The 23,759-nt window shown below is 42.5% G+C and overlaps 1 protein-coding gene across 12 annotated transcripts in view; it reads left to right on the forward strand.

The window, feature by feature from the left end:
• The window catches only part of CDC14B (cell division cycle 14B), a 118,047-nt gene continuing 116,900 nt past the window's right edge, over positions 22,613–23,759 (forward strand). For 8 of the 12 annotated variants that reach the window (XR_002336288.1, XR_002336289.1, XM_021064581.1 and 5 more), the window contains exon 1: positions 22,614–22,864. Coding sequence is in view for 10 of the 12 variants with exons in the window: in XM_021064581.1 (XP_020920240.1) it covers positions 22,705–22,864 (160 nt within the window). In the remaining 2 variants the exon portion in view is untranslated. Of the gene's footprint in view, positions 22,865–23,759 lie in introns of all 12 variants that reach the window. The other 4 variants (XM_021064578.1, XM_021064576.1, XM_021064579.1 and 1 more) reach the window with 2 other exon arrangements.

Consider the following 23,759-nt stretch of genomic DNA (forward strand, 5'->3'; position numbering starts at 1 on the left):
TGGGTTAAGGATCCGGTGTTGCTATGAGCTGTGGCATAGGTCACAGACAAGGCTTGGTTCTGGTGTTATCATGGCTGTGGCTTAGGCTGGAAGCTGTAGCTCTGATTCAACCCCTGGCCTGGGAACTTCCATATGCTGCGAGTAAGGCCCTAAAATAAATAAATAAATAAATAAAATTTACGTGTTAAAAAAAAATGTGTTCAATAAAGGCATTCTCAGAGTTCCCTGGTGGCTCAGAAGGTTAAGGATCTAGTGTTAGCATTACTGTGGCTCTAGTTACTGCTGTGGCTTGGGTTTGAGCACTGGCCCAGGAACTTCCACATGCTGTGGGTGTGGGCAAAAAAAAGCTTTAAAATGTTTAGAAAGTTTTTTTTTCTTTTTATGGCTTCTCCCTCAGCATATGGAAGTTCTCAGGCCAGAGGCCAAATCAGAGCTGCAGCTGCTGGCCTACACCAGAGCCACAGCAATGCCAGATCTGAGCCGCATATGCAACCTATTCTGCACCTTGTGGCAACACTGGATCCTTCCCCCACTGCGTGAGACCAGGATTGAACCTGCATCCTCACAGACATTGTTGGGTTCTTAACCCACTGAACCACAAAAGGAACTCCTGGAAATGTTATTTATTTTATTTTATTTTTTTATTTTTTGTCTTTTTGCCATTTCTTGGGCTGCTCCCACGGCATATGGAGGTTCCCAGGCTAGGGGTCGAATCAGAGCTGTAGCCACCAGCCTATGCCAGAGCCACAACAACGCTGGATCCGAGCCGCGTCTGTGACCTACACCACAGCTCGCGGCAACGCCGGGTCGTTAACCCACTGAGCAAGGGCAGGGATCGAACCTGCAACCTCATGGTTCCTAGTCGGATTCGCTAACCACTGCGCCACGAGGGGAACTCCAAGAAATTAAATAATCTTAATATCTTTATGCCTTTTTTCACTCTCAAATGTTCGGGTTTGGACCGGAAATTATATTGTCATCTTATTGATCATCTTCATTGATGGATGCAGCAAAAGAAATAAATAAACCAGCAATTAAGGATCAAAAATAATTGAACAGCAAAATAAGCTTGATTTGATGAACAGGTTAAAACAATAATTAAAAACACCCATCCTTCTCAAGAACACATAAAACATTAACCATATATTATCCCTTAAAGTAAATCTCAATAAATTTGGAAGACTCAAGTTAATACAGACCATGTTCTGTTACCACACAGCAACTAAATTAGAAATCAATAACAACAACAACAAAAAAACCTTCATAGATACTTTTAAATTAAAAAAAACACTAAAAACTCAGGAGATGAAGTAGCAATTGTGATGGGTATTAACAATTGGTCAGAACTAATCAAAACTACAAGAGGAGTTCCCATTGTGGCGTAGTGGTTAACGAATCCGACTAGGAACCATGAGGTTTCGGGTTGGGTCCCTGCCCTTGCTCAGTGGGTTGACGATCCGGTGTTGCCGTGAGCTGTGGTGTAGGTTGCAGACGCGGCTTGGATCCCGCGTTGCTGTGGCTCTGGCGTAGGCCGGTGGCTACAGCTCCGAGATTCAACCCCTAGCCTGGGAACCTCCATATGCCGCGGGAGCGGCCCAAGAAATAGCAACAACAACAACAACAACAAAAAAGATGTGTCAGAGGCGTTTTTCCAAAAAGACACACAGATGGCCAACAGATACACGAAAAGATGGTCAACATCACTAATCACTAATTGAGGGAATTGAAAATCAAAATGACATAATCACTTCACACCTCTTAGAATGGCTAGTATCAGAAAGACAAGAGAGCACAAATATTGGTGTTTCTTGGACGCTGTTGACGGGAAGGTAAATTGGTGCAGCAACTATTGGAAAACATGATGGAGGTTCCTCAAAAAATTAAAAATAGAATTACCTACCATAGATTCAGCAATTCTACTTCTGCGTATTTATCTGAAGGAAATAAAAACATTAACTTGAGGAGTTCTTGCTATGGTTTAGCAGGTTAACGATCTGGCATTGCTGCCACTATAGTATAGGTCACGCTGCAGCTCAGATTTGATCCCTGGCTGGGAACTTCCATATGCCACAGGAAGATCCTGTGTTGCTGTGGCTCTGGTGTAGGCTGGTAGCTGCAGCTCCGACTGGACCCCTAGCCTGGGAACCTCCATATGCCGTGGGAGCGGCCCAAGAAACAGCAAAAAAAGACAAAAAAAAAAACAAAACTACAATGAGGTACCACTTCACACCGGTCAGAATGGCCATCATTAGAAAGTCTACAAATACTAAATGCTGGAGAGGGTGTGGAGAAAAGGGAAACCTCCCTCACTGTTGGTGGGAATGTAAATTGGTATGACCACTATGGAAAATAGTGGAGTTACCTCAGAAAACTAAATATAGAACTACCACATGATCCAGCCATCCCACTCCTGAGCATATAGCCAGATAAAACTTTCATTCAAAAAGGTACATGCTGGAGTTGTGGCTCAGCAGTAATGAACATGACTAGTAAACTTGAGGGTGTAGGTTCAATCCCTGGTCTTGCTCAGTGGGTTAAAGGATCTAGCATTCCTGTGAGCTGTGGCATATGTCGCAGATGCAGCTTGGATCCTGTGTTACTCTGGCTGTGGCGTAGACCTGCAGCTGTAGCTCCAATTGGACCCCTAGCCTGGAAATTTCCGTATGCCACAAATTTGGCCCTTTATAAAAAAAAAAAAAAAAGATACACGCAGCCCTGTGTTCATTGCAGCACTATTCTCAATAGCCAAGACATGGAAACAACCTAAATGTCCATTGAGAGATGAATGGATTAAGAAGATGTACGTATACACAATGGAATACTATTCGGCCATAAAAAAGAACAAAATAAAGCCACCTGCAGCAACAGGGCTGGAACTAGAGACTCTCATACTAAGTGAAGTAAGTCAGAAAGAGAAAGACAAATACCATACGATATCACTTATATCTGGAATCTAATTTGTGTCACAAATGAACATATCTACAGAGAAGAAACCAACACATGGACTTGGAGAACAGATTTATGGTTGCCAAGGAGGGAGAGGGAATGGGATGGACTGGGAGTTTGGGGTTAGCATGCAAACTATTGCATTTGGAGTGGGTAAGCAATGAGATCCTCTGTATAGCACAGTGAAGTATATCTAATCAATTGTGATGGAACACGATAGAGGATAATGGGAGAAAAAGGAATGTATATATATGTATAACTGGATCACTTTGCTGTACAGCAGACATTGACAGAACATTGTAAATCAACTATAATATAAAAATTAAAAAATAAAAAAAAGAATGAGTCAGAACTAAATAATGACAATACTCATAGAATTCTTCAAAAATGGTATTTTATGGAAATTTATACCCTTAAACACTCATATTAGGAAAGGAAAAAGAGAGCTCCTGCTGTAGTTCAGCAGGTTAAAGATCCGTCATTGCTATAGGGGTGATGTAGTGGCCTCTGAAGCTCAGATTCAAGTCCTGGCCTAGAAACTGCCTTATGCTATGGGTGTGGCCAAAAAAGAAAAAAGAAAAGAAAAGAAAAAAGGGCTGAACATGAATGGACTAAGTGTTTAGCTTTAAGAAATTAAAAAAGCAGCAAACTAAACCCATAGAAAAAAATAATAAAAGGAGGAGTTCCAGTCGTGGCGCAGTGGAAACGAATCTGACTAGGATCCATGAGGATGCAGGTTCGATCCCTGGCCTTGCTCAGTGAGTTAAGGATCCGGCATTACCGTGAGTTGTGGTGTAGGTCGCAGAGGCGGCTCGGATCTGGCTTTGCTGTGGCTGAGGTGTAGGCTGGCAGCTACAGCTCCAACTGAACCCCTAGCTGGGAAACTCCATAAGATGTGGGTGTGGCCCTAAAATGACAAAAGACAAATAAAATAAAATAAGAAAAATAAGAGTGGCCATTGATTAAATAGAGACAGAGAAATGATAGGGAGATCAACAGGCAAAAATCTGGTATTAAGCAGACAAGCCTATGGCAAAACTGATGAAGGAAAAAAGTAAGTACAAATATTAGAAATAAAAAAGGGACATAACTACAGACATGGCAAAGATTAAATCATAAAAATGCTGAATAATTTTATGCAAATAAATATGAAAATTTAGAGAAAATGGAAGTTCCTGTTGTGGTGCAATAGAGATGAATCCGACTAGGAACCATGAGGTTGTGGGTTCAATCCCTGGCCTCCTAAGGATCCAGCGTTGCTGTGAGCTGTGGTGTAGGTCGCAGACACGGCTTGGATCTGGCATTGCTATAGCTCCAACTTGACCCCTAGCCTGGGAACCTCCATATGCCACCAGTGAGGCCCTAAAAAGCAAAACAACAACAAAAATTTAGAGAAAACACATATATCGTATTTAAAAAGTAATTTTTCAAGAGTCCTAAGAAGAAATAGAATACCTATGTAGCCTTATAACTGTTTAAAAATTGAACCAGCTATTGAATACCAGTAGTTTCTTTCCACAAAGAAAACACCAGATCAAGAGGTAAATTCTACCAAATTTTTACAAGTGAGTTCTATCAAATTTTCAAGGAAGAGATACTTCCAATATTATACCAACTTTCTGAGAATAGAAAATGAGACTAATTTCACCTTGTTACTGCAATTAGACTAGGGCAATATAAGAAAGGAAAATTATGGGTTAGACTCTCCCATGAACAAATGCAAAATTCCTAAAATGAATATTGGTATGCAGAATCAAATAATATAAAAATATTTAATTTATCACAAATAGAGTTTATTTCAGAAATGCAAATTTGGTTTTATAGTAAAAATTAATACCATTCACTACATTAACACATTTAGGGAAGAAAACAATGTATATAGTTATTTCAAAGAAGCAGAAAAATCCCGTAATAAAATTTAGCATCTGTTCATATTAGAAAAGAAAACCTTAAGAAATCTAGAAATAAATTAATTTGATAAAAATCTATCTGTCAAAAACCTCCAACAAATATATTTACTGAGAAAATGTCATATCTATTCCCTTTAAAAAAAGGAATATGATGGAACTGCTCATTGTTACTGCTCATATTTGACATTATACCAGAGTTCTAGCCAGTTCAAAACCATGAGAAAACAAAAAGGATACGAATTAGACTTCTTCTAATTAGTTTTCCTGCTGTAGCAGGAACTGCCACATGCCATTGGTGTGGCCGAAAAGAACTGATACTCTGATTTATCACATATGCTATAATCATCTACATTAGAAAACCAAAAAGAATCTAGAGACAAATTCTTAGAATTAGTAAGATAGGTTGCTGAAAATGCCATCAATATTCAAAATTCAATGGTATTTCTACCTACCCTTACTAAATAGAAAACTTAATTTTTTAATTTTATTTTTTGTTTTTTGGCAAGGGCTGTGGCATGTGGAAGTTCTCATGCCAGGCATTGAACCTGCGCCATAGAAGGAACCCAAGCCACTGCAATAACAATGCCAAATCCTTAACCTACTGCACCACAAAAGAACTAGAAAACTGAATTTTTTTTTTTCCCACTGTACAGCAAGGGGGTCAGGTGAAAACTGAATTTTAAAATCATTTATAAGATCAGTAAAACTTGCAAGGGGCCCAGGAATAAATGTGTTAAACCTGAGAAAATTACATAACTTTATTAAAGAACTATTTAAAGGACCTGGTAAATGTAGATATATAACATATTCATAAAGAAGAATCCTTATTATCTTAAAAATGGTAGTTGATCTATAGATGCCTAACAGAATCCTTACAGAATTTTTCATAAAACTTGAAATGCTAATTCCAAAATTTATGTAGAGAGTTCCCTCATGTCTCAGCAGGTTAAGATTCTGGTGTTGTCACTGCTGTGGCTCTGGTTCAATACCTGGCCAGGGAATCTTCACATGCCACAGATGTGGCCAAAAAAGAATTGTGGCACAATTTATGTAGAAGAGCAAATAGTGAAGAACAGCCACAATAGGCACAAGTGGTTTGTTTTATGAGATATCAAAATGCAGAATACAGTCATAGCAATTAAGATTGGGCAGAACTGCAAGATACATATACACATATGGAATAGAATAGAAAACATATACATATATAGACCCTTGATATATAAGAAAGTCCATGCTGCAGATAACTGGAGAAAAGAGGGAGAATTAATAAATAAATGGTGCTGGTATATTTTATTATCATAGGATAAGATAAATACATTTGTGCAATTTTGTTTTTTAAATCCTAAATCTAATTCCCTTTAATAGAAATACTAGCTCACACTAAACACAAAAACCCACAAGAATTAAAGACCTAAATGTGAAAAAAACAAAATGTTTTTACATTTATTTCCTGTAGGAGAATGTCTTTTTGAAATTGGGATAGCAAAGAAATCCTTAGAGAAAGCAAAAATCATAAAGGAAGGATTGAGATATTCAATCAAATAAAAATCTTCTGTTCATGAATAGATAGCAAAAATAAATAGGGGAAAAATATACAAATGCATATAACAGCAAAAAAGTGATTAATATCAAGAATATCAGAAGTTCTACAGATCAGTCTTTTTCTTTGGCCACACCTGCAGTATGCAGATTTTCCCAAGCCAGGGATCACACTAAGCCTCAGCAGTGACAACACCAGATTCTTAATGAGCCACCAAGGAACTCTACACATCAATTTTTAAACAAGATAAACAACATAATAGGATAAAGAGGCAAAAGAGATCAACCATTGCAAAGTTAGAGGGTACAGTGCACAAAATCACCCTCCCTTCTGAAATCATCTGCCATCTTTCAAGGGGGTCCCCAAACCAAATTCAGGTTGGATAATTTGTGAAAAGAACTCAGAATTCAGTGAAAGCTGTTATATTTGCAATTACAGTTTATCACAGGGAAAGTGTTAAAATCAACAGGCTTTAAAATCTTTAAAGGATTTAAATGAGCCAGAGGAAAAAACACATAGGGCCAGTCCAGGAAAGTACCAAACACGAAACTTCCTGTTGCCCTCTTCCCTTGGACAGCGTTAACTTTCCTGGCATCGATCAGTGATCACAGGCATGGTGTACTGCCAACTTGTTCATCCAAGCCAGTTTCTAGCATCTTTGCTGAGACTCCATGGTTAACTCCTCACATGACTGACCTCAGCAAGGAGTTCAGCCCCTCTGGAGGTTAAGCTCATACCACATGATTCAAAAGGATTCTGCCATAAATTGCATTTTTTTTTTCTTTTTTAGGGTCTAATTTGCAGGGTGCAGAAATTCCCAAGCTAGGGGTCCAAACAGAGGTGCCCCTGCAGGCCTACACCACACAACTCCAGATTGGAGTTGCATCTGCAACCTATACCACAGCTTGCAGCAATGCCAGATCCTTAACCCACTGAGCAAGGCTAAGGATAGGACCTGCATCCTCACGGATACTGGTCAGGTTCTTAACCCAATAAGCCACAACAGGAACTCGGAATTGCATTGTTTTTTTAATTGAATAAATTTGACATATAACATTGCGTAACTTTAAAGTATATGTGTTTTTTGTTTTTTGGGCTTTTTCAGTCTTTTTTTTTTTTTGTCTTTTTGAGGGCCACACCCGCAGCATATGGAGATTCCCAGGCCAGAGGTCTATTAGGAGCTGTTGCTGCCGACCTACACCAGAGCCACAGCAACGCCAGATCAGAGCCATATCTTTGACCTATAGCACAGCTCATGGCAACCCCGGATCCTTAACTCACTGATTGAGGCCAGGGATTGAACCCACAACCTCATGGTTCCTAGTTGGATTCCTTTCCGCTGCACCATGATGGGAACTCCTGAAGTATATGTTACTTTGATACATATATATATTATGATTGCAGTTGTAGCACCTTATAATATTATAGGACTGCTATGTATATTCATTATACTGGGTATTAGGTCTCTATGGCTTATTTGATACTTATTGCAATTTCATACCCTTAAACAATATCAGTCTTATCCCCTCACCTCTCATGCCCTGGTAACTACCATTTTACTGTCTTGTTTGTTTATTTTTTAATGGGTTTAACTATGTTAGATTCCATATGCCAGCAGTCTCATACAGTACTTGTCTTTCTCTGACATCTCACTCAGCATAATGTACTCAAAGTCCATTCATATTGTCACTGATGGTAGGATAACCTCCTTTCTCACGGCTGAATAATATTCCAGTGTGTGTGAGAGACATCTTTTTTATCCATTCATCTGTTGTTGGGGACTTAAGCTGCTTTCCTAGCTTGGCTATTGTGAAAAATGCTACATGTATTGCTTTGATATCCTGTTTTCATTTCTTTTGGGTATATCCCAGAAGTGGAATTGCTGGATTGCACGGCAGGCAGATTTTTAATTTTTGTTTTCCATAGCGGTTGGAGCATAAATTACATTGTTAATCATGTCATTAGTCCATCTGGTATGATCCAAGCCCCCTTAGGCAAATAAAAACACTCCTATCAGGCATTCCAAAGGGCTTAGAGATTATTTCTAAGAAGCGGGGTGCAAAGACCAGAGACCTCTTTTGGGAAAGACAATATTCTTTATTACATAACCACGAATTCGTAGGGGAAAAAACTTCATAAAAGACAAATAACTATATCAAACCTCACTAGTAGTTAAGGACTTGCAAACTAAAACTATAATGAGATACTATTTCATATTCAGGAGTTTGGAAAAAGATAAAAATATGACAATAACAGGTATTGGGAATATGGAGTTGTGGATACTTTCGTACACTGACAGTGAGAGCATCAGTTGGAAAAATGATTTGCAGAATGATTTGGCAATACCCAGTACAATTTAAAAAAAAATAAGTACAACTCTATAGAGTCTGTTCTATATAAACCAGATGGAAATGCACAAGAATGTCTATAGCAATATTGTTTGTTCAAAGCTGTAAACTGGAAACATGCTAAATGCCCATCACCAGGAAAATGAATGAATTGTGGTATAAAGTCTTAAATAGTATTTATTGCTTAAGGATACATACATATGCATTACAGTTTTAAAGAAATACAAGGTAATAATAAATAGCAAGTTAAGGATAATGAAAATATTTGGGAGATGAAAGTGGAGGTGGTTATGGCTGAATTGGTGACATTTATTTTCTTTAATTTTGCTTTTTTTAGGGCTGCACTTGTGGGACGTGGAGGTTCCCAGGCTCGGGATCGAATTGGAGCTGCAGCTGCTGGCCTACACCATAGCAACATGGGATCTGAGCCTCAACTGCGACCTACACCACAGCTCACAGCAACACGGAATCCTCAACCCACCGAGGGAGGCCAGGGATCAAACCCACGTCCTCATGGATACTACTTGGATTCGTTTCCTCTGTGCCACAGTGGGAACTCTCTGCAACTTTCTTTTTTTCAACATTTCATCCTTAAGTGAGGTAGTGTGTATATGGATGTCTGTTGTGTCATTTTTACAGCTTCTGTATTCTTAAACAGTGTACAGTACTTTTAAAAATCAAATAGAGGATCCCCCTCATGGTGCAGAAGGTTAAGGATCTGGCGTTGTCACTGCAGTGGCTCAGGTTGCTGTTGTGGCATGGGTTCAATCCCTGCCCCAGGAACTTCCACATCCTTAGGCCATGGCCCCCCAAATTTTTTAAATAAATTTTAAAAAGAAAATTAAGGAGTTCCTTCTGTGTCACAGTGGGATTGGTGGCGTCTCTGGAGTGCTGGGACACAGGTTTGATCCCTGGCTTGGCACAGTGGGTTAAGGATCCGGCGTTGCCACAGCTGTGGTGTAGGTTGCAACTTCAGCTCAGATCTGATCCCTGGCCCGGGAACTTCATATGTCTCGGGGTGGCCCAAAAAAGAAAAAAAAAAAAAAAACTCATATATAGGTATTACCTATATATATATGCATTTAAAAATATATCTCATAACCTTCTGTGTAAATGTATTATGGTTTGTGCCTAACATTTTTCCCATTAATTGCCTTTACAGCCTATGCATTAAAAGAGAAGGCAATTCATCAATTTTACATTGTACATGGAAGGAGGAAAAATAATTTCTACACCTTTAGAACATGTAGGTTTATTAAGCTCTACTTTCACTTCCCGGCTGAAATGATAACACAAGACTGTCTTTCTGGTTTGGGATCTGTGCCAAGGTTATGCCTTCCAAGTGATGTAGACTGATAATCAAGGGAAAGATGTTTTCGACTTCCTTTTGTGTTAGGTAATATGGGAGATTTGAAGGACAGATAAAGCAGACTCTCTGCCTTTAATCATTCAGAACATATTTGAGGCGGACAGGAAGAATATCAGGATAATGATCAAAATGGATTTGAAAAATAAACAGCCCTCTGCAGGGGGCAGCACACCACACAGCAGTCTGAAGAAGGTCCTGCAGGGGAATGCAGGAGATTCAAGTGCTCTAAGAAGGTTTGTACATGGATTTCTAAAGGCAGCTCACAGGGACCACAACTATGATTAGCCTTATTCATCATGATGAAGTCTTTGGTCAAAACCTCTTTTGGAAGTAAAGCTTGTTTCTAGAAAATTATTTTAAATATTGTGCCAATTTTTTTACAATGCCATTTGTAAAAACAGGTGGCACTCAGACTATTTTAAAGGTTTCTTTTCTTTTTTGTCTTTTTGTCTTATCTAGGGCTGTCCCTGAGGCATATAGAGGTTCCCAGGCAAGGGATCTAATCGGAGCTGCAGCCACCAGCCTACGCCAGAGCCACAGCAATGCGGGATCCGAGCCGCATCTTCGGCCTACACCACAGCTCATGGCAACGCCGCATCCTTAACCCACTGAGCAAAGCCAGGGATCGAACCCACAACCTCATGGTTCCTTGTCAGATTCATTAACCACTGAGCCACTACGGGAACTCCTAAAGGTTTCTTTCTTTAACCTCATCCTGAGAGCAGATCAATGACTTCAACTCCTAATGCCATATGTATTTACTGATTGATGTAAATAAAGAATAACTTCATATTTCCAAGCAACACGCATACATCTCTTACATGTCTTTCTGCCTAAACCAGTGTGCTTTCCTCTCCATTTTTCTAAACTGAAAGCTCAGATTTTATTTTATTTATTTATTTATTTTCTAAGAGTCACAATTTTTTATTTTCGGGGGGCCGCCCCAGCGGCATGCAGAAGTTCTGTGGGCCAAGGATTGAACCCACTGCCACAGCAATGACCCAAGCCACAGCTGTGTGTAAGCTCAGATTTTAATGTTTTTTTCTTGTGTCTATGAAGGTCTCCTGTGAATTAATTCCATTTGCCACAAAAGAGGAAAACAGAGCAAAAGGAAATGTTTTACAAAACATACTGGCGGAGTTCCCACTGTGGCGCAGTGGGTTAATGGTTCGGCTTGCTTTTCTGGAGGCACTGGTTCAATCCCTGGCCCGCTACAGTTAAGGATCCAGTGTTGCTACAGCTGAGGCATAGGTTGCAGGTCTGGCTTGGGTTTGATCCCAGGCTTGGGAACTTCCATATGCTGTGGGTGTGGCTGAAAAAAAAAAAAAAAAAAAAAAAAAAAAAGACGTGGGAGTTCCCGTCGTGGCGCAGTGGTTAACAAATCCGACTAGGAACCATAAGGTTGCGGGTTCGGTCCCTGCCCTTGCTCAGTGGGTTAACGATCCGGCGTTGCCGTGAGCTGTGGTGTAGGTCGCAGACGCGGCTCGGATCCCGCGTTGCTGTGGCTCTGGCGTAGGCCAGTGGCTACAGCTCCGATTCAACCCCTAGCCTGGGAACCTCCATATGCCGTGGGAGCGGCCTAAGAAATAGCAACAACAACAACAATTACAACAACAACAACAAAAGACAAAAAAAAAAAAAGACAAGAAAGCACAAATATTGGTGTTTCTTGGACGATGTTGACGGGAAGGTAAATTGGTGCAGCAACTATTGGAAAACATGATGGAGGTTCCTCAAAAAATTAAAAATAGAATTACCTACCATAAGATTCAGCAATTCTACTTCTGCGTATTTATCTGAAGGAAATAAAAACATTAACTTGAGGAATTCTTGCTACGGTTTAGCAGGTTAACGATCTGGCATTGCTGCCACTATAGTATAGGTCACGCTGCAGCTCAGATTTGATCCCTGGCTGGGAACTTCCATATGCCACAGGAGCAGCCGGGGGAAAAAAAAAAGGAGTTCCCGTCGTGGCTCAGTGGTTAACCAATCTAACTAGGAACCATGAGGATGCAGGTTCGACTCCTGGCCTTGTGCAGTGGGTTAAGGATCTGGCGTTGCCATGAGCTGTGGTGTAGGTTGCAGACACAGCTCAGATCTGGTGTTGCTGTGGCTGTGGTGTAGCCTGACTGCTACAGCTCTGATTAGACCCCTAGTCTGGGAACCTCCATGTGCTGCGGGTGCGGCCCTCAAAAGACAAAAAAAAAAAAAAAAAAAAAAAAAAGAAAAAAGAAAAAAAAAAATAAACCCAAAACAAAAAACATTAACTTGCAAAGATATCTGCACCCCCATGTTCATTGCAGTATTATTTACAATAGCCAAGACATGGAAACAACTAAGTGTCTATCAGTGGTGAATGGACAAAGAAAATGTGATGCGTGTGTGTGTGAAATATTGACATATTTCTCAACCATTAAAAAGAATGAAATCTTGCCATTTTTGACAGTGTGGATGGAACTTGAAGGCCTTATGCTAAGTGAAATAAATCAGACAGAAAAAGATAAATATTGTATAATCTCCCTTATGTGCAGAATCTAAAAATAAAACAAAACAAACAAAAAATGAGCTCACGGATAAAGAGCACAGATTGTTGATTGCCTGAGGTGGGGCTAAGGGAGTAGATGTTGAAAATACTCATCACGATAAAAAAAAATTTGTGGGAGTTCCCGTTGTGGTACAGTGGTTAACGAATCCCACTAGGAACCATGAGGTTGCGGGTTCGGTCCCTGCCCTTGCTCAGTGGGTTAACGATCCGGCGTTGCCGTGAGTTGTGGTGCAGATTGCAGACACGGCTCGGATCCCGCGTTGCTGTGGCTCTGGCGTAGGCCGGTGGCTACAGCTCCGATTCGACCCCTAGCCTGGGAACCTCCATATGCTGCGGGAGCAGCCCAAGAAATAGCAAAAAGACAAAATAAATAAATAAATAAATAAATAAATTTGTAACTGTGTATTGTGACGATTATTATTATTATTATTATTTGTCTTTTTGCCTTTTCTTGAGCCGCTCCTGTGGCATATGGAGGTTCCCAGGCTAGGGGTCTAATCGGAGCTGTAGCCACCAGCCTACGCCAGAGCCACAGCAACATGGGATCTGCCGCGTCTGTGACCTACACCACAGCTCAGGACAATGCCGGATCCTTAACCCACTGAGCAAGGCCAAGGATCGAACCTGCATCCTCATGGTTCCTAGTTGGATTCATTAACCACTGAGCCAAGATGGGAACTCCTATTGTGACGATTATTAACTGGGCTTATCCTGGTGATCATTTTGTAATACACATATAGAATTGTTATGTTGTAACTTGAAACTAATATAATGTTATGTCAATTATGCCTCAAAAAATATACTGGAAACAATGATCCAAGTATGTTTTGTAATGAGGAAAATAAAATATGGTACTGGAGACACTCTGGTAGAGAGACCTGTGACCACAGATAAATATTTTAAGCATCTTTCTGCTACTTTTTTAGGGGAAAAATGTAGCCAAATAATTTGGGGGGGGGGTGGGTGCTGCACTCAGAGCATGCAGAAGTTCCTGGGCTGATTCTTAATGTTGAGAAATTATTCTAATATTGACTTAGACTATATGGGCTACAGTTTACACATACATGTTTTCATTAAATTAAAAATTATAAAAGTCATTCTGCTTGTAAGTTTTTATAGGTCATTTTTTTTCTTTTTATAGCCACACCTGTGGCATATGGAAGTTCCTAGGCTAGGGGTCGAATCAGAGCTGCAGCTACAGACCTATGCCACAGCCACAGCAACAGCAGATCCGAGCTGCATCTGCAATCTACAATGTAGCCTGCAGCAACACCAGATCCTTAATCCACTGAGTGAGCCCAGGGGTTGAACCCACATTCTCACAGAGACTAAATTGGGTCCTTAACCCACTGAGCCACAGTGGGAATTCCTGCTTTTAATTTTTTTTAAGTAGATTTGATTCACGATGTTGTGCCAATTTAGGTCATTTTGTTTTAAGATATAAAAGGGAAATAGGAAGTTCCCTGATGGTGTAGCAGGTTAAGGATCTGGTGTCACTGTGGTGGCATAAGTTAGATCCCTGGCCTGGGAGTTTCCATAGGCTATGGGTGAGGCAAAAAAAAAAAAAAAAAAAGTGAGCCACACACTGGGTGTATAAAACCTATATATGCTTGCATATATATAGACTGTATCTGGATACATAAAAAATTTGTAAACATTGTTTACATATAGGAAGGTAATAGGGCGATTTGGGGACACCAGTGGGATAGAAATTCATTACTATCTATATTTTTATAAGCAATAATAATCTGAATTGTCATTGCATTATAACTTTCTCTATATTAGTACAAATTGGTTATAGAAGATTCAACTGCAGTACCACAAAGAATAATAACCTCAACGCTTTATAATCCCAATTCTCATGTTATCTTTTTTTTTTTTTCTTTTTTTAGGGCTGCACCTGCAGCTTATGGAAAATCCCAGGTTAGGGGTCCAATCAGAGCTGTACCTTCCAGCCTATGCCACAGCCACAGCAACATAGGATCTGAGCTGCATCTGCCACCTACACCACAGCTGGCAACGCTGGATCCTTAACCCACTGAGCGAGGCCAGGGATCAAACCTGCATCCTCGTGGATGCTAGTCAGATTCATTTCCTCTGAGCCACAATGGGAACCCCACCCTTTTTAAATACCATAACACAAAGTATGGAACTGGGCTGTTGTGGAAAAATGGCTGATTTCAGGGCCAGGGGAGGGAAAAGACAAGTTCAAGTTCAAAGACAAGTTCTTCTTATGCCAGAATATAAGAAAGAACTAAAATATTGTTGGGGACATGTCAAAAGGACACAGAAACTAGTATGAAGTGCCACCCACTCATGAAATCTGGGACAATTTGAGCATCAAAATACATAACGAGGATTTACTGTCCTGGCACAGTGGTTAACAAATCCGACTAGGAACCACGAGGTTGAGGGTTCGATCCCTGGCCTTGCTCAGTGGGTTAAGGATCCAGCGTTGCCATGAGGTGTGGTGTAGGTCGCAGACGTGGCTTGGATCCCGAGTTGCTGTGGCTGTGGTGTAGGCCAGCAGCTACAGCTCTGATTTGACCCCAGCCTGGGAACCTCCATATGCCGCGAGAGCAGCCCTAGAAAATGGCAAAAATACAATAAATAAATAAATAAATAAAAATAACGAAATCAAGGGGTAATAACCTATTGTAGAAAACGAGATGTGATCATCCACAATCCATCTGTCTGTCCATCTACATGCACACATACATAAAAAGAAGAGAAAAGAGGAGTTCCTGTCGTGGCGCAGTGGAAACGAATCTGACAAGGAACCATGAGGTTACGGGTTCGATCCCTGCCCTTGCTCAGTGGGTTAAGGATCTGGCGTTGCCGTGAGCTGTGGTGTAGGTCGCAGATGTGGCTCGGATCTGGTGTTGCTGTCGCTCTGGCATAGGCCAGCAGCTGTATCTCCGTTTTGATCCCTAGCCTGGGAACCTCCATATGCCATGGGTGTGGCCCTAAAATGACAAAAAGAAAAAAAAAGAAGAGAAAAGAAAGCTATTTTTTTCCCTATGGAATGCTAATTAATGAATGTAGAAGACAATCAGAAAATCACCAGTCTGCACAAGTATAGTAACAACTCATTTGGAATCATCAGTGTGTACTAGGTCATTGAGTGGAAGTTTTCGTTTTTTTGTTTTTTGGTGTTTTTTTTTGTCTTTTTGCCATTTCTTGGGCCCCTCCCGCGGCATATGGAGGTTCCCAGGCTAGGGGTCTAATCGGAGCTGTAGCCGCCAGCCTACGCCGGAGCCACAGCAACTCGGGATCCGAGCTGCGTCTGCGACCTACACCACAGCTCACGGCAACGCCGGATCGTTAACCCACTGAGCAAGGGCAGGGACCGAACCCGCAACCTTATGGTTCCTAGTCGGATTCGTTAACCACTGCGCCACGATGGGAACTCCAGTTTGTGGTCTTAAAGTATCTCCCCCAAATTGTTTATTAATTCCGAAAGGAAAAAAATATATATATACCTTCACAGTGGAAAAATCTGGCTGGCAACACCTTAATGAATCCAAGTTCATGAATTACCCAGTATGGGGCAAACTGGCATCTTATACCTGTTAATCTGATACCTCAAGCATGTGCCGTCACAGTTGAGGATTCCTGCCAAAATGTACATGCCGAGGCTAATCTTTAGGAAAAGGATTGCTTCCTGGGTCAGGGGAAAAAATGTTACAAAGGATGCAGTTAGAACTCCTAGGTGGATTTTGATGATGCACTAAATATTTGATAACATGGTAGGAATGTCGTTTTCTGAATTGACAATGACATTATGGTCCTGTAAGAAAATGTCCCTGGAATTCCCATCGTGGCTCAGTGGTTAATGAATCTGACTAGGAACCAGAGGTTGCAGGTTCGATCCCTGGCCTTGCTCAGTGGGTTAAGGATCCGGCATTGCTGTGAGCTGTGATGTTAGTTGCAGACGCGGCTCGGATCCCACGTTGCTGTGGCTCTGGTGTAGGCAGGCGCCTACAGCTCCGATTAGACCCTTAGCCTGGGAACCTCCATATGCCGTAGGGAGTGACCCTAGAAAAGGCAAAAAGATAAAAAAAAAAAAAAAAAAAAAAAAAAAAAAGAAAAGAAAAGAAAATGTCCCTGTTCTTAGGAGATACAATCATGATGTCTGTCACTTACTCTCTGGTGATTGAGATGTTGACCTTTTCCCCTAAATTAACTGTTCCATAGGTTTGAAATGTTTAAAAATTTAAAAATAAAAAAAAACAATAATAATTTCCTATGCTGTTCACCTTAAACTTATACAGTGCGGTATGTCACTTCTATCTTAATAAAACCGGAAGAAAACAAAGACAACAAATACAGATGACTCTCAAAGAAGTGTGTAGGATGTCCAAAAAAATAATCTCAAGAAGATTTTCCCTACACAGGGCAGGGAGCTGTTAGAACATTTAAATACAACACAATACAATTAATACAATACAATTAGATTTGCTGTTTTGAAAGTTTACTAGAGAGCACTGTGGAGCACAGTCCAGTGCAAGTCTGATCCCTCAACTTGTCGCTGGGATTCTCTAAATACATTAAAAACAACAACAACAAAAAAACCCCATAAAAAAACTCAGCCTTTATTTATTTATTTGTCTTTTGGGGGGTTGGGGGGATTACCTGTGGCATATGGAAACTCCCAGGCTAGGGCTCGGTCAAATTGGAGCTGTAGTTGCCAGCCTGGCCTATACCACAGCCATAGCAACACGTGATCCAAGCCACATCTTTGACCTACACCACAGCTCATGGCAACACTGGATCCTTAACCCAGAAGCATATGTTTTTTAATTTAATTTTTAGTAATGCAAAAGCTAAAACAAAAACAAAAACCCCTTAAATGTGAAAACAATCGCTTTTCTTTCAATAAATATTTTTACATGAAAGTCACTTTTACAAACAATTTCTAGAAACTGCTTATATTATGGATCATTTCAGGCTTCTATTTTTGTCTTTTGCATAGCCTCTAACTTTCAATAAAATAATTCACTGCTCACTTGAGTCTGCATTTAAAAATGGAAAGAGGAACTTAATGGAGAATCCAGCTTAATCTGCCCATTTGTGCTCTGGTATCATTGAAGAGGGGAAAAAAAATCATGCATAATGAAAACCTCTCACCATATAAGAATTAAAGACTATAGATCTGTGCATTTTACTTTTTCTTGTGTTCCCTATTGCCATGGGAAATAGTGGGTTCAAGTGGAGAACCAGGACTGGGCTAGGATTTCCTCATAGATGGGAAAATTCATAATGAAATTTATAAATGTCATTCCAGAAAATTCCAGAAAAATCACCCAATGTATTGGAATTGGTAACTAGTTTTCTTTGAAAACTGGAAACATCTTTGCAGGGAATTTCCTTCCCAGCCACAACAGGAGATGAAGAATAAATTGGTTTTACACTTCTACAACTAGAGAAGTGACTTGAAATTGATATCTTTTTTTTTTTGTCGTCTTTTTGTTATTTCTTTGGGCCGCTCCCGCGGCATATGGAGGTTCCCAGGCTAGGGGTTGAATCGGAGCTGTAGCCACTGGCCTACGCCAGAGCCACAGCAACTCGGGATCCGAGCCACGTCTGCAACCTACACCACAGCTCACGGCAACGCCGGATCGTCAACCCACTGAGCAAGGGCAGGGACTGAACCCGCAACCTCATGGTTCCTAGTTGGATTCGTTAACCACTGCGCCACGACGGGAACTCCTGAAATTGATATCTTTAATTTACTTCTAACTGTTTGGGTAACGGCAGACTCAGACAAGGATGTCTTTCTTGTCCTGCAACCATTGGAAAGAAAAATGTATGTTGGAGTTCCCGTCATGGCTCAGTGGTTAACGAATCCGACTAAGAACCAGAGGTTGAGGGTTCGATCCCTGGCCTTGCTCAGTGGGTTAAGGATCTGGCTTTGCAGTGAGCTGTGGTGTAGGTCGCAGACGTGGCTTGGATCCCGCATTGCTGTGGCTGTGGTGTAGGCCGGCGGCTACAGCTCCAATTCGACCCCTAGCCTACGAACCTCCATATGCCATGACTGCGACCCTGGAAAAGGCAAAAAGACAAAAAAAAAAGAAGAAGAAGAAAATAAGGAGTACTTTTAAAATATTGGGATGGGACAAACAAAATACACCAACCGGAAGCCTTAAAAAAAGATTGGTAAAACTGATTTGACATTAAGATGTAAAACTTTTGCAGCAACATGAATAGAGTAGTATGACAAAGACTCGATAGGTATTATCAACGAAGGTTGAAGGGCTGATATCCATAATATATAAACACTCCCAGTTTCTACTAATTTTAGGGCAAGATTTTAAATTTTCAGAAAATCAAGTTACGTGAAATAACTAAGAAAACGTTCCTTTTTAGCTTTTCATGCTACTGCCCATAATGTGGAGAATCAACCAGATGCACTTGTTCTTTAAGTTCTTTAAAGTTCTTTATGAAATCAGAATCCTGGAGAGTGTCTGGGTTCTGGCCCCTGAGCTGCCACTGCCACTTATACGTGTCCCCATGTCCTCGCTGTGAGAGGGCAGCCTTGCACCAAATATTGTATAAGGTGCTTCAAGTTCTAAAATTCTATGATCAAAGGTCAATTTGAATCACAAACTAGCAGCCAACCAAGCAAATGAAACCACATTTCCTGTGGTCATATTCTCAGAGCCCAGAGGTCAGCTTATTGAACAGAAGTGCCATACACAAAACAACTATCAGTAAGAAATATCACTTTTCTGCCACGATCAAAATACATATATATTTTGTCTTTTTAGAACCACGCCTGCAGCATATGGAGGTTGCCAGGCTGGTGGTCCAATCAGAGCTGTAGCCACCAGCCTACACCACAGCCACAGCAACTCGGGATCTGAGCTGCTTCTGTGACCTACACCACAGCTCAGGGCAACGCTGGATCTTGAACCCACTGAGCGAGGTCAGGAATCGAATTCGAGTCCTCAAGGATACTAGCCGGGTTTGTTAACTGCCTGAGCTACGACGGGAACTCCTAAAAACAAAATATTTTAAATAACGTTTTAAACTTAAATGTGTATACATAGTATATGGGCTTCCTATTCCCCTAAAATGGAAGATATTTCTGCAAAATTTCAAACTGTAATCACACATCTTCTCTCCTAATAGTGTTATACCAACAAAACCATAAAATTGTATGTTTGTAAAATACAATGCTTACACTGTATAATTATCTGTATTTATAACACTTTTTCCTTTTATTGCAATGATATGCATTTCAATAGCATTTCTAGCCCACTGTATTTGAAGGTGAGAGAAAACAAACTGATAGAGTGAAATTCTTGGCACTTTGTTCTTAGTCTGACATTTAGATAAGTTGCTCTCAAATAAATAAAAAGTCATAGGGTACTTGAATTTCTTTCTTTTCTTTCTCTTTCCTTCCTTCCTTCTTTCTTTGTCTTTCAGGGCCGCACCTGAAGCATATGGAGGGTCCCAGGCTAGGGGTCCAACTGGAGGGAGCTACAGCCGCTGGCCTACGCCAGAGCCACAGCAACGTGGGATCTGAGATGCCTCTGCAACCTACACCACTGCTCACAGCAAGGAGGGATCCTCAATCCACTGAGCGAGGTCAGGGATCGAACCCGAGTCCTTATGGATGCCAGTTGGGTTCGCTAACTGCTGAGCCACGACAGGAACTCCCTTTCTTTGGGGGGGGGGTACTTTAATTTCTTTACTCTAGGGAGACAACTCTCATGTAATATCTATTTAAAACAAGACCTTAGAGTTCCAGTTGTGGCTCAGCAGAAATGAAACTGACTAGTATCCACGAGTACGCAGGTTTGATCCTTGGCCTCGCTCAGTGGGTTAAGGATCATGTGTCTCCATGAGCTGTCGGGTAGGTCGCAGACCTGGCTTGGATGTGGCGATGCTGTGGCTGTGGTGAAGGTTAGCCGCTATAGCTCTGATCCAACCCCTAGCCTGGGAACCTCCGTATGCCTCAGGTGCAGCCCTAAAAAAACAAAAACAAACAAACAAACAAAAAAAGACCTTCTCAATGTTAACTAGACTTATTGTGATCATTTTAAAATATACACAGATATGAAATCATTAGGTTGGCCACTTGAAATTTAACATAATGTTATATGTCAATTATACCTCAATATGACAAAACAAAAAACCAAGACCTACTCTTATAAAATCCCAGGTAGCCTGGAAAATGGCTCCTGAGCCTCTAGGTCAGTGTGAAAGGCCTCCTCTTCTTGTTGAGAACAGAGGAAGACCTGGTATGGGTAGGTTTCTGCTGACCTGGACTCATTTGCAGAGCACTTCCCAAGTCTCTTGCTTTTTTTTGTTGCTCTTATGGATAACCTGAAGACTTTTTTTTTTTTTTTTTTTTGGATTTAATTTAAGGCCTTCATTGATTTCCTTATGGAAAAAGGGAAGAATGAAATGAGGACCTAGCTTCCGGTCTAAAAGTCAGAGCCCCAGTTCCAGACTGTTCAAATGCCTCCCTCAGGCAGAGCCCTCTTTTCTCCAGCCTCCATTCCTCAATTAGCAGTGCTTAAGGTAAAGGCCTTCAACAATAAAAGTCAAATAGCCCCTCCGGGAGGTACTCCATCAAAATCTGCATTTCTGAAAGGCTTCCCAGGAGACTGATTCAAATTCTTCCTTCTAGAGGCTGGCTGTAATTGTGGAAAGTGCTGGTGAAAATTGGGACTAGGTGGCTAGAAGTAGAATTTTGGGGTCTAAAATCTAGATACTGCCCACCGGTCTTCTGACACTTTTCTATGCCGCCACGGATATTTGTTCGAAGCAAAGACCCTTCAAAATGTTAGTCTTGGTTAAATTCTAGAAAGATCTGTCATTATTTTAACTCAGTAGGAAAAAGAAAAAAAAAAAAAAAAAGGAGATTGATTACTTGTTTCAATACTTCACCGACTGGACCTGTCAATACCTTAGGTAAGAAAAACATAGCAACTGGTGTATGAAACTACTGAGTCAATCCCGGTACAGGATTCCAAGATGACGAACTTCGAAGTGCAAACCATTGTAGTATATCGTGTTTCTATGGTAGTTTTATCGACTCCTTAAGAAGCTCTTGCTTGGACTATTTGAATCCTGGGCATAGGTCACTAAAAAGAGCGTAGCTGATTTAAATAGTTCCTAAATTCTGAAATCAACTCCACCTTAAGTCTACATAACAGCGGACAATTCACTAAGTCCATTCTCTTTTCCAAGCCAGCCGCCATGGCACGAGCCCCTTTGACTTGGAGCGATACAGACGGAAAACCAAGAAATACCTTAAAAAAATATACACGCCAAAGAACCGCAGTTAAGTTACTAGGGTAGAGGCTGTGTAAAGCGTTGATGACTCACTAAAGGAAGTTTGAAACTGGGGTCTTGGCATTCTGGGAACATAGAAGAAACAGAAGTTAGAGGGCTTGCGGAGGGTCGCGAGTGCACTTTTATCTTTGATTGGCGGAACCACTCAGACTTTTCTTTATGGCGTCACCGGCTACCTGCCTGTAGAAAAGCTCCGTCTCCGTGACGTCACGACTCACTGACCAATGAAAGGACTCAGTCTGCGGGCCCCGAGGAGGGTTGTGGGCCCTTTTTTGTGAATGAAGCTCCACGGAACAGCCCTCCTGGGGTCCCTGGGAGCCGCGGCCCGCTGTGCTCGGGCGCCTCGGCAGCAGCGTCTGCAGCTGCGGTGGGCGCGCGCGGTTACCCCGGGCAGCCCCTGGCGCCGGCCGCAGCACCGTCGCCTCCGCCGCGCCAGCGGGCAGCGGGCACCTGGGGGCGGGCTGGGGGGCGCCCGCAGCAGCAGCAGCAGGAGGCGCTATACCAAGGGCTGCGGCGCCGGTCCCGCGGCGGCCGCAGGAGGGAGCGGGGCAGGCGCGGTGGGCCCGGCCCCTCCTCCGGCTCCTGCGCGGCCACCCGCGCCGGGCTCCGCCGTCGCCGCAGCGCCCCTCCGCGCCCGCCGCCCCGAGCGCCCGCGCGCGGGGCTGGCGGGGGCTTTGGCGGGCTAGCGGGCGCGCGGGGCCATGGTCGTGGTCCCCTGACGGGCCGCGGCCGCCTCCATGAAGCGGAAGAGCGAGCGGCGGCCGAGCTGGGCCGCCGCGCCCCCTTGCTCGCGGCGGTGTTCGTCGTCCTCGCAGGGAGTGAAGAAGAGCCGCAGCTCCACGTCGCAGGAACTGCACAACCTGGACCAACGGGACGACCTGTACCTGGACATCACCGGTGAGCCAGCGAGCGAGCGAGCGCACGGTGGGCCGCCTCGGACACGCGGCACCCGGCGCGGGGGTCCTAGCCCACCCACCCAGGCGGTATAGGCGCCTCCTGGGGCCCGACTGACACGCCTCCACCCCCCACCCCATAAAAGCCCCAGCCGGCCACACCCCCTTCAGGAGCCGGGCTCTCTGGGAGCGCCCGCCTACCCCGAGTTTCCATCTGCGTTTGCTGCGATCTGTAACTTTATCCGTTTTGCACCCTCCTACCCCAGCCAAGATGGCCCGAGGGTCACCTTTCTAAATGGCTGGCGTCAGCTCGGCGCCTCCGGCTTTTCCTAAATCCAAGTTGATAACGCCTCCCAGGTTGGAAGGTCGGTTGGCCCTTAACAAGAGTCTGAACCTCCGAGTCACTCCCAAAGGATTCCCCGAGCGCGCTGAACTCGCCTGCACGGGAGCTGCCTTGTTTATTTGGCGTTTGCCAAGCCTCCGCTGCTCTGTGGGAAATGGAGTCCCTCCCGCCTGGGGCGGCGTTCCCCGGCCCGGCCGGGGAGCCTGATCCTTGCCCTGGTCCTCAAGGCACTTGCCCCCTCCCCAGTGCGCGCACGAGCACTGCCCAGACCCTCCTGGGGAAAATTCCCTTGCCTTGCTTCTGGAAGGAATGTGTCACGTTGATGGCTTTTGAATCGGTCAGCGTGCCGAATGCTCAGAGTTGTCACTTTTGAGAAATAGCAGGTAGAAAAGCAGCCGTTTGATAGATGCCTTATTATTAGTGCTGATTGTACAATTCCTGAAAATGTAATAAATCCAGTTTGGGAGCTGTGGGGTTTGCCAGGATTGACACTGAGGACTGTGAAGGCATTAAATATGAGGATGTATGTGGTAAGGCTTTGTAAACAGCACAGCTG

The sequence above is a fragment of the Sus scrofa genome, chromosome 10, assembly GCF_000003025.6.
Source record: "Sus scrofa isolate TJ Tabasco breed Duroc chromosome 10, Sscrofa11.1, whole genome shotgun sequence".
NCBI classification, from domain to species: domain Eukaryota; kingdom Metazoa; phylum Chordata; class Mammalia; order Artiodactyla; family Suidae; genus Sus; species Sus scrofa.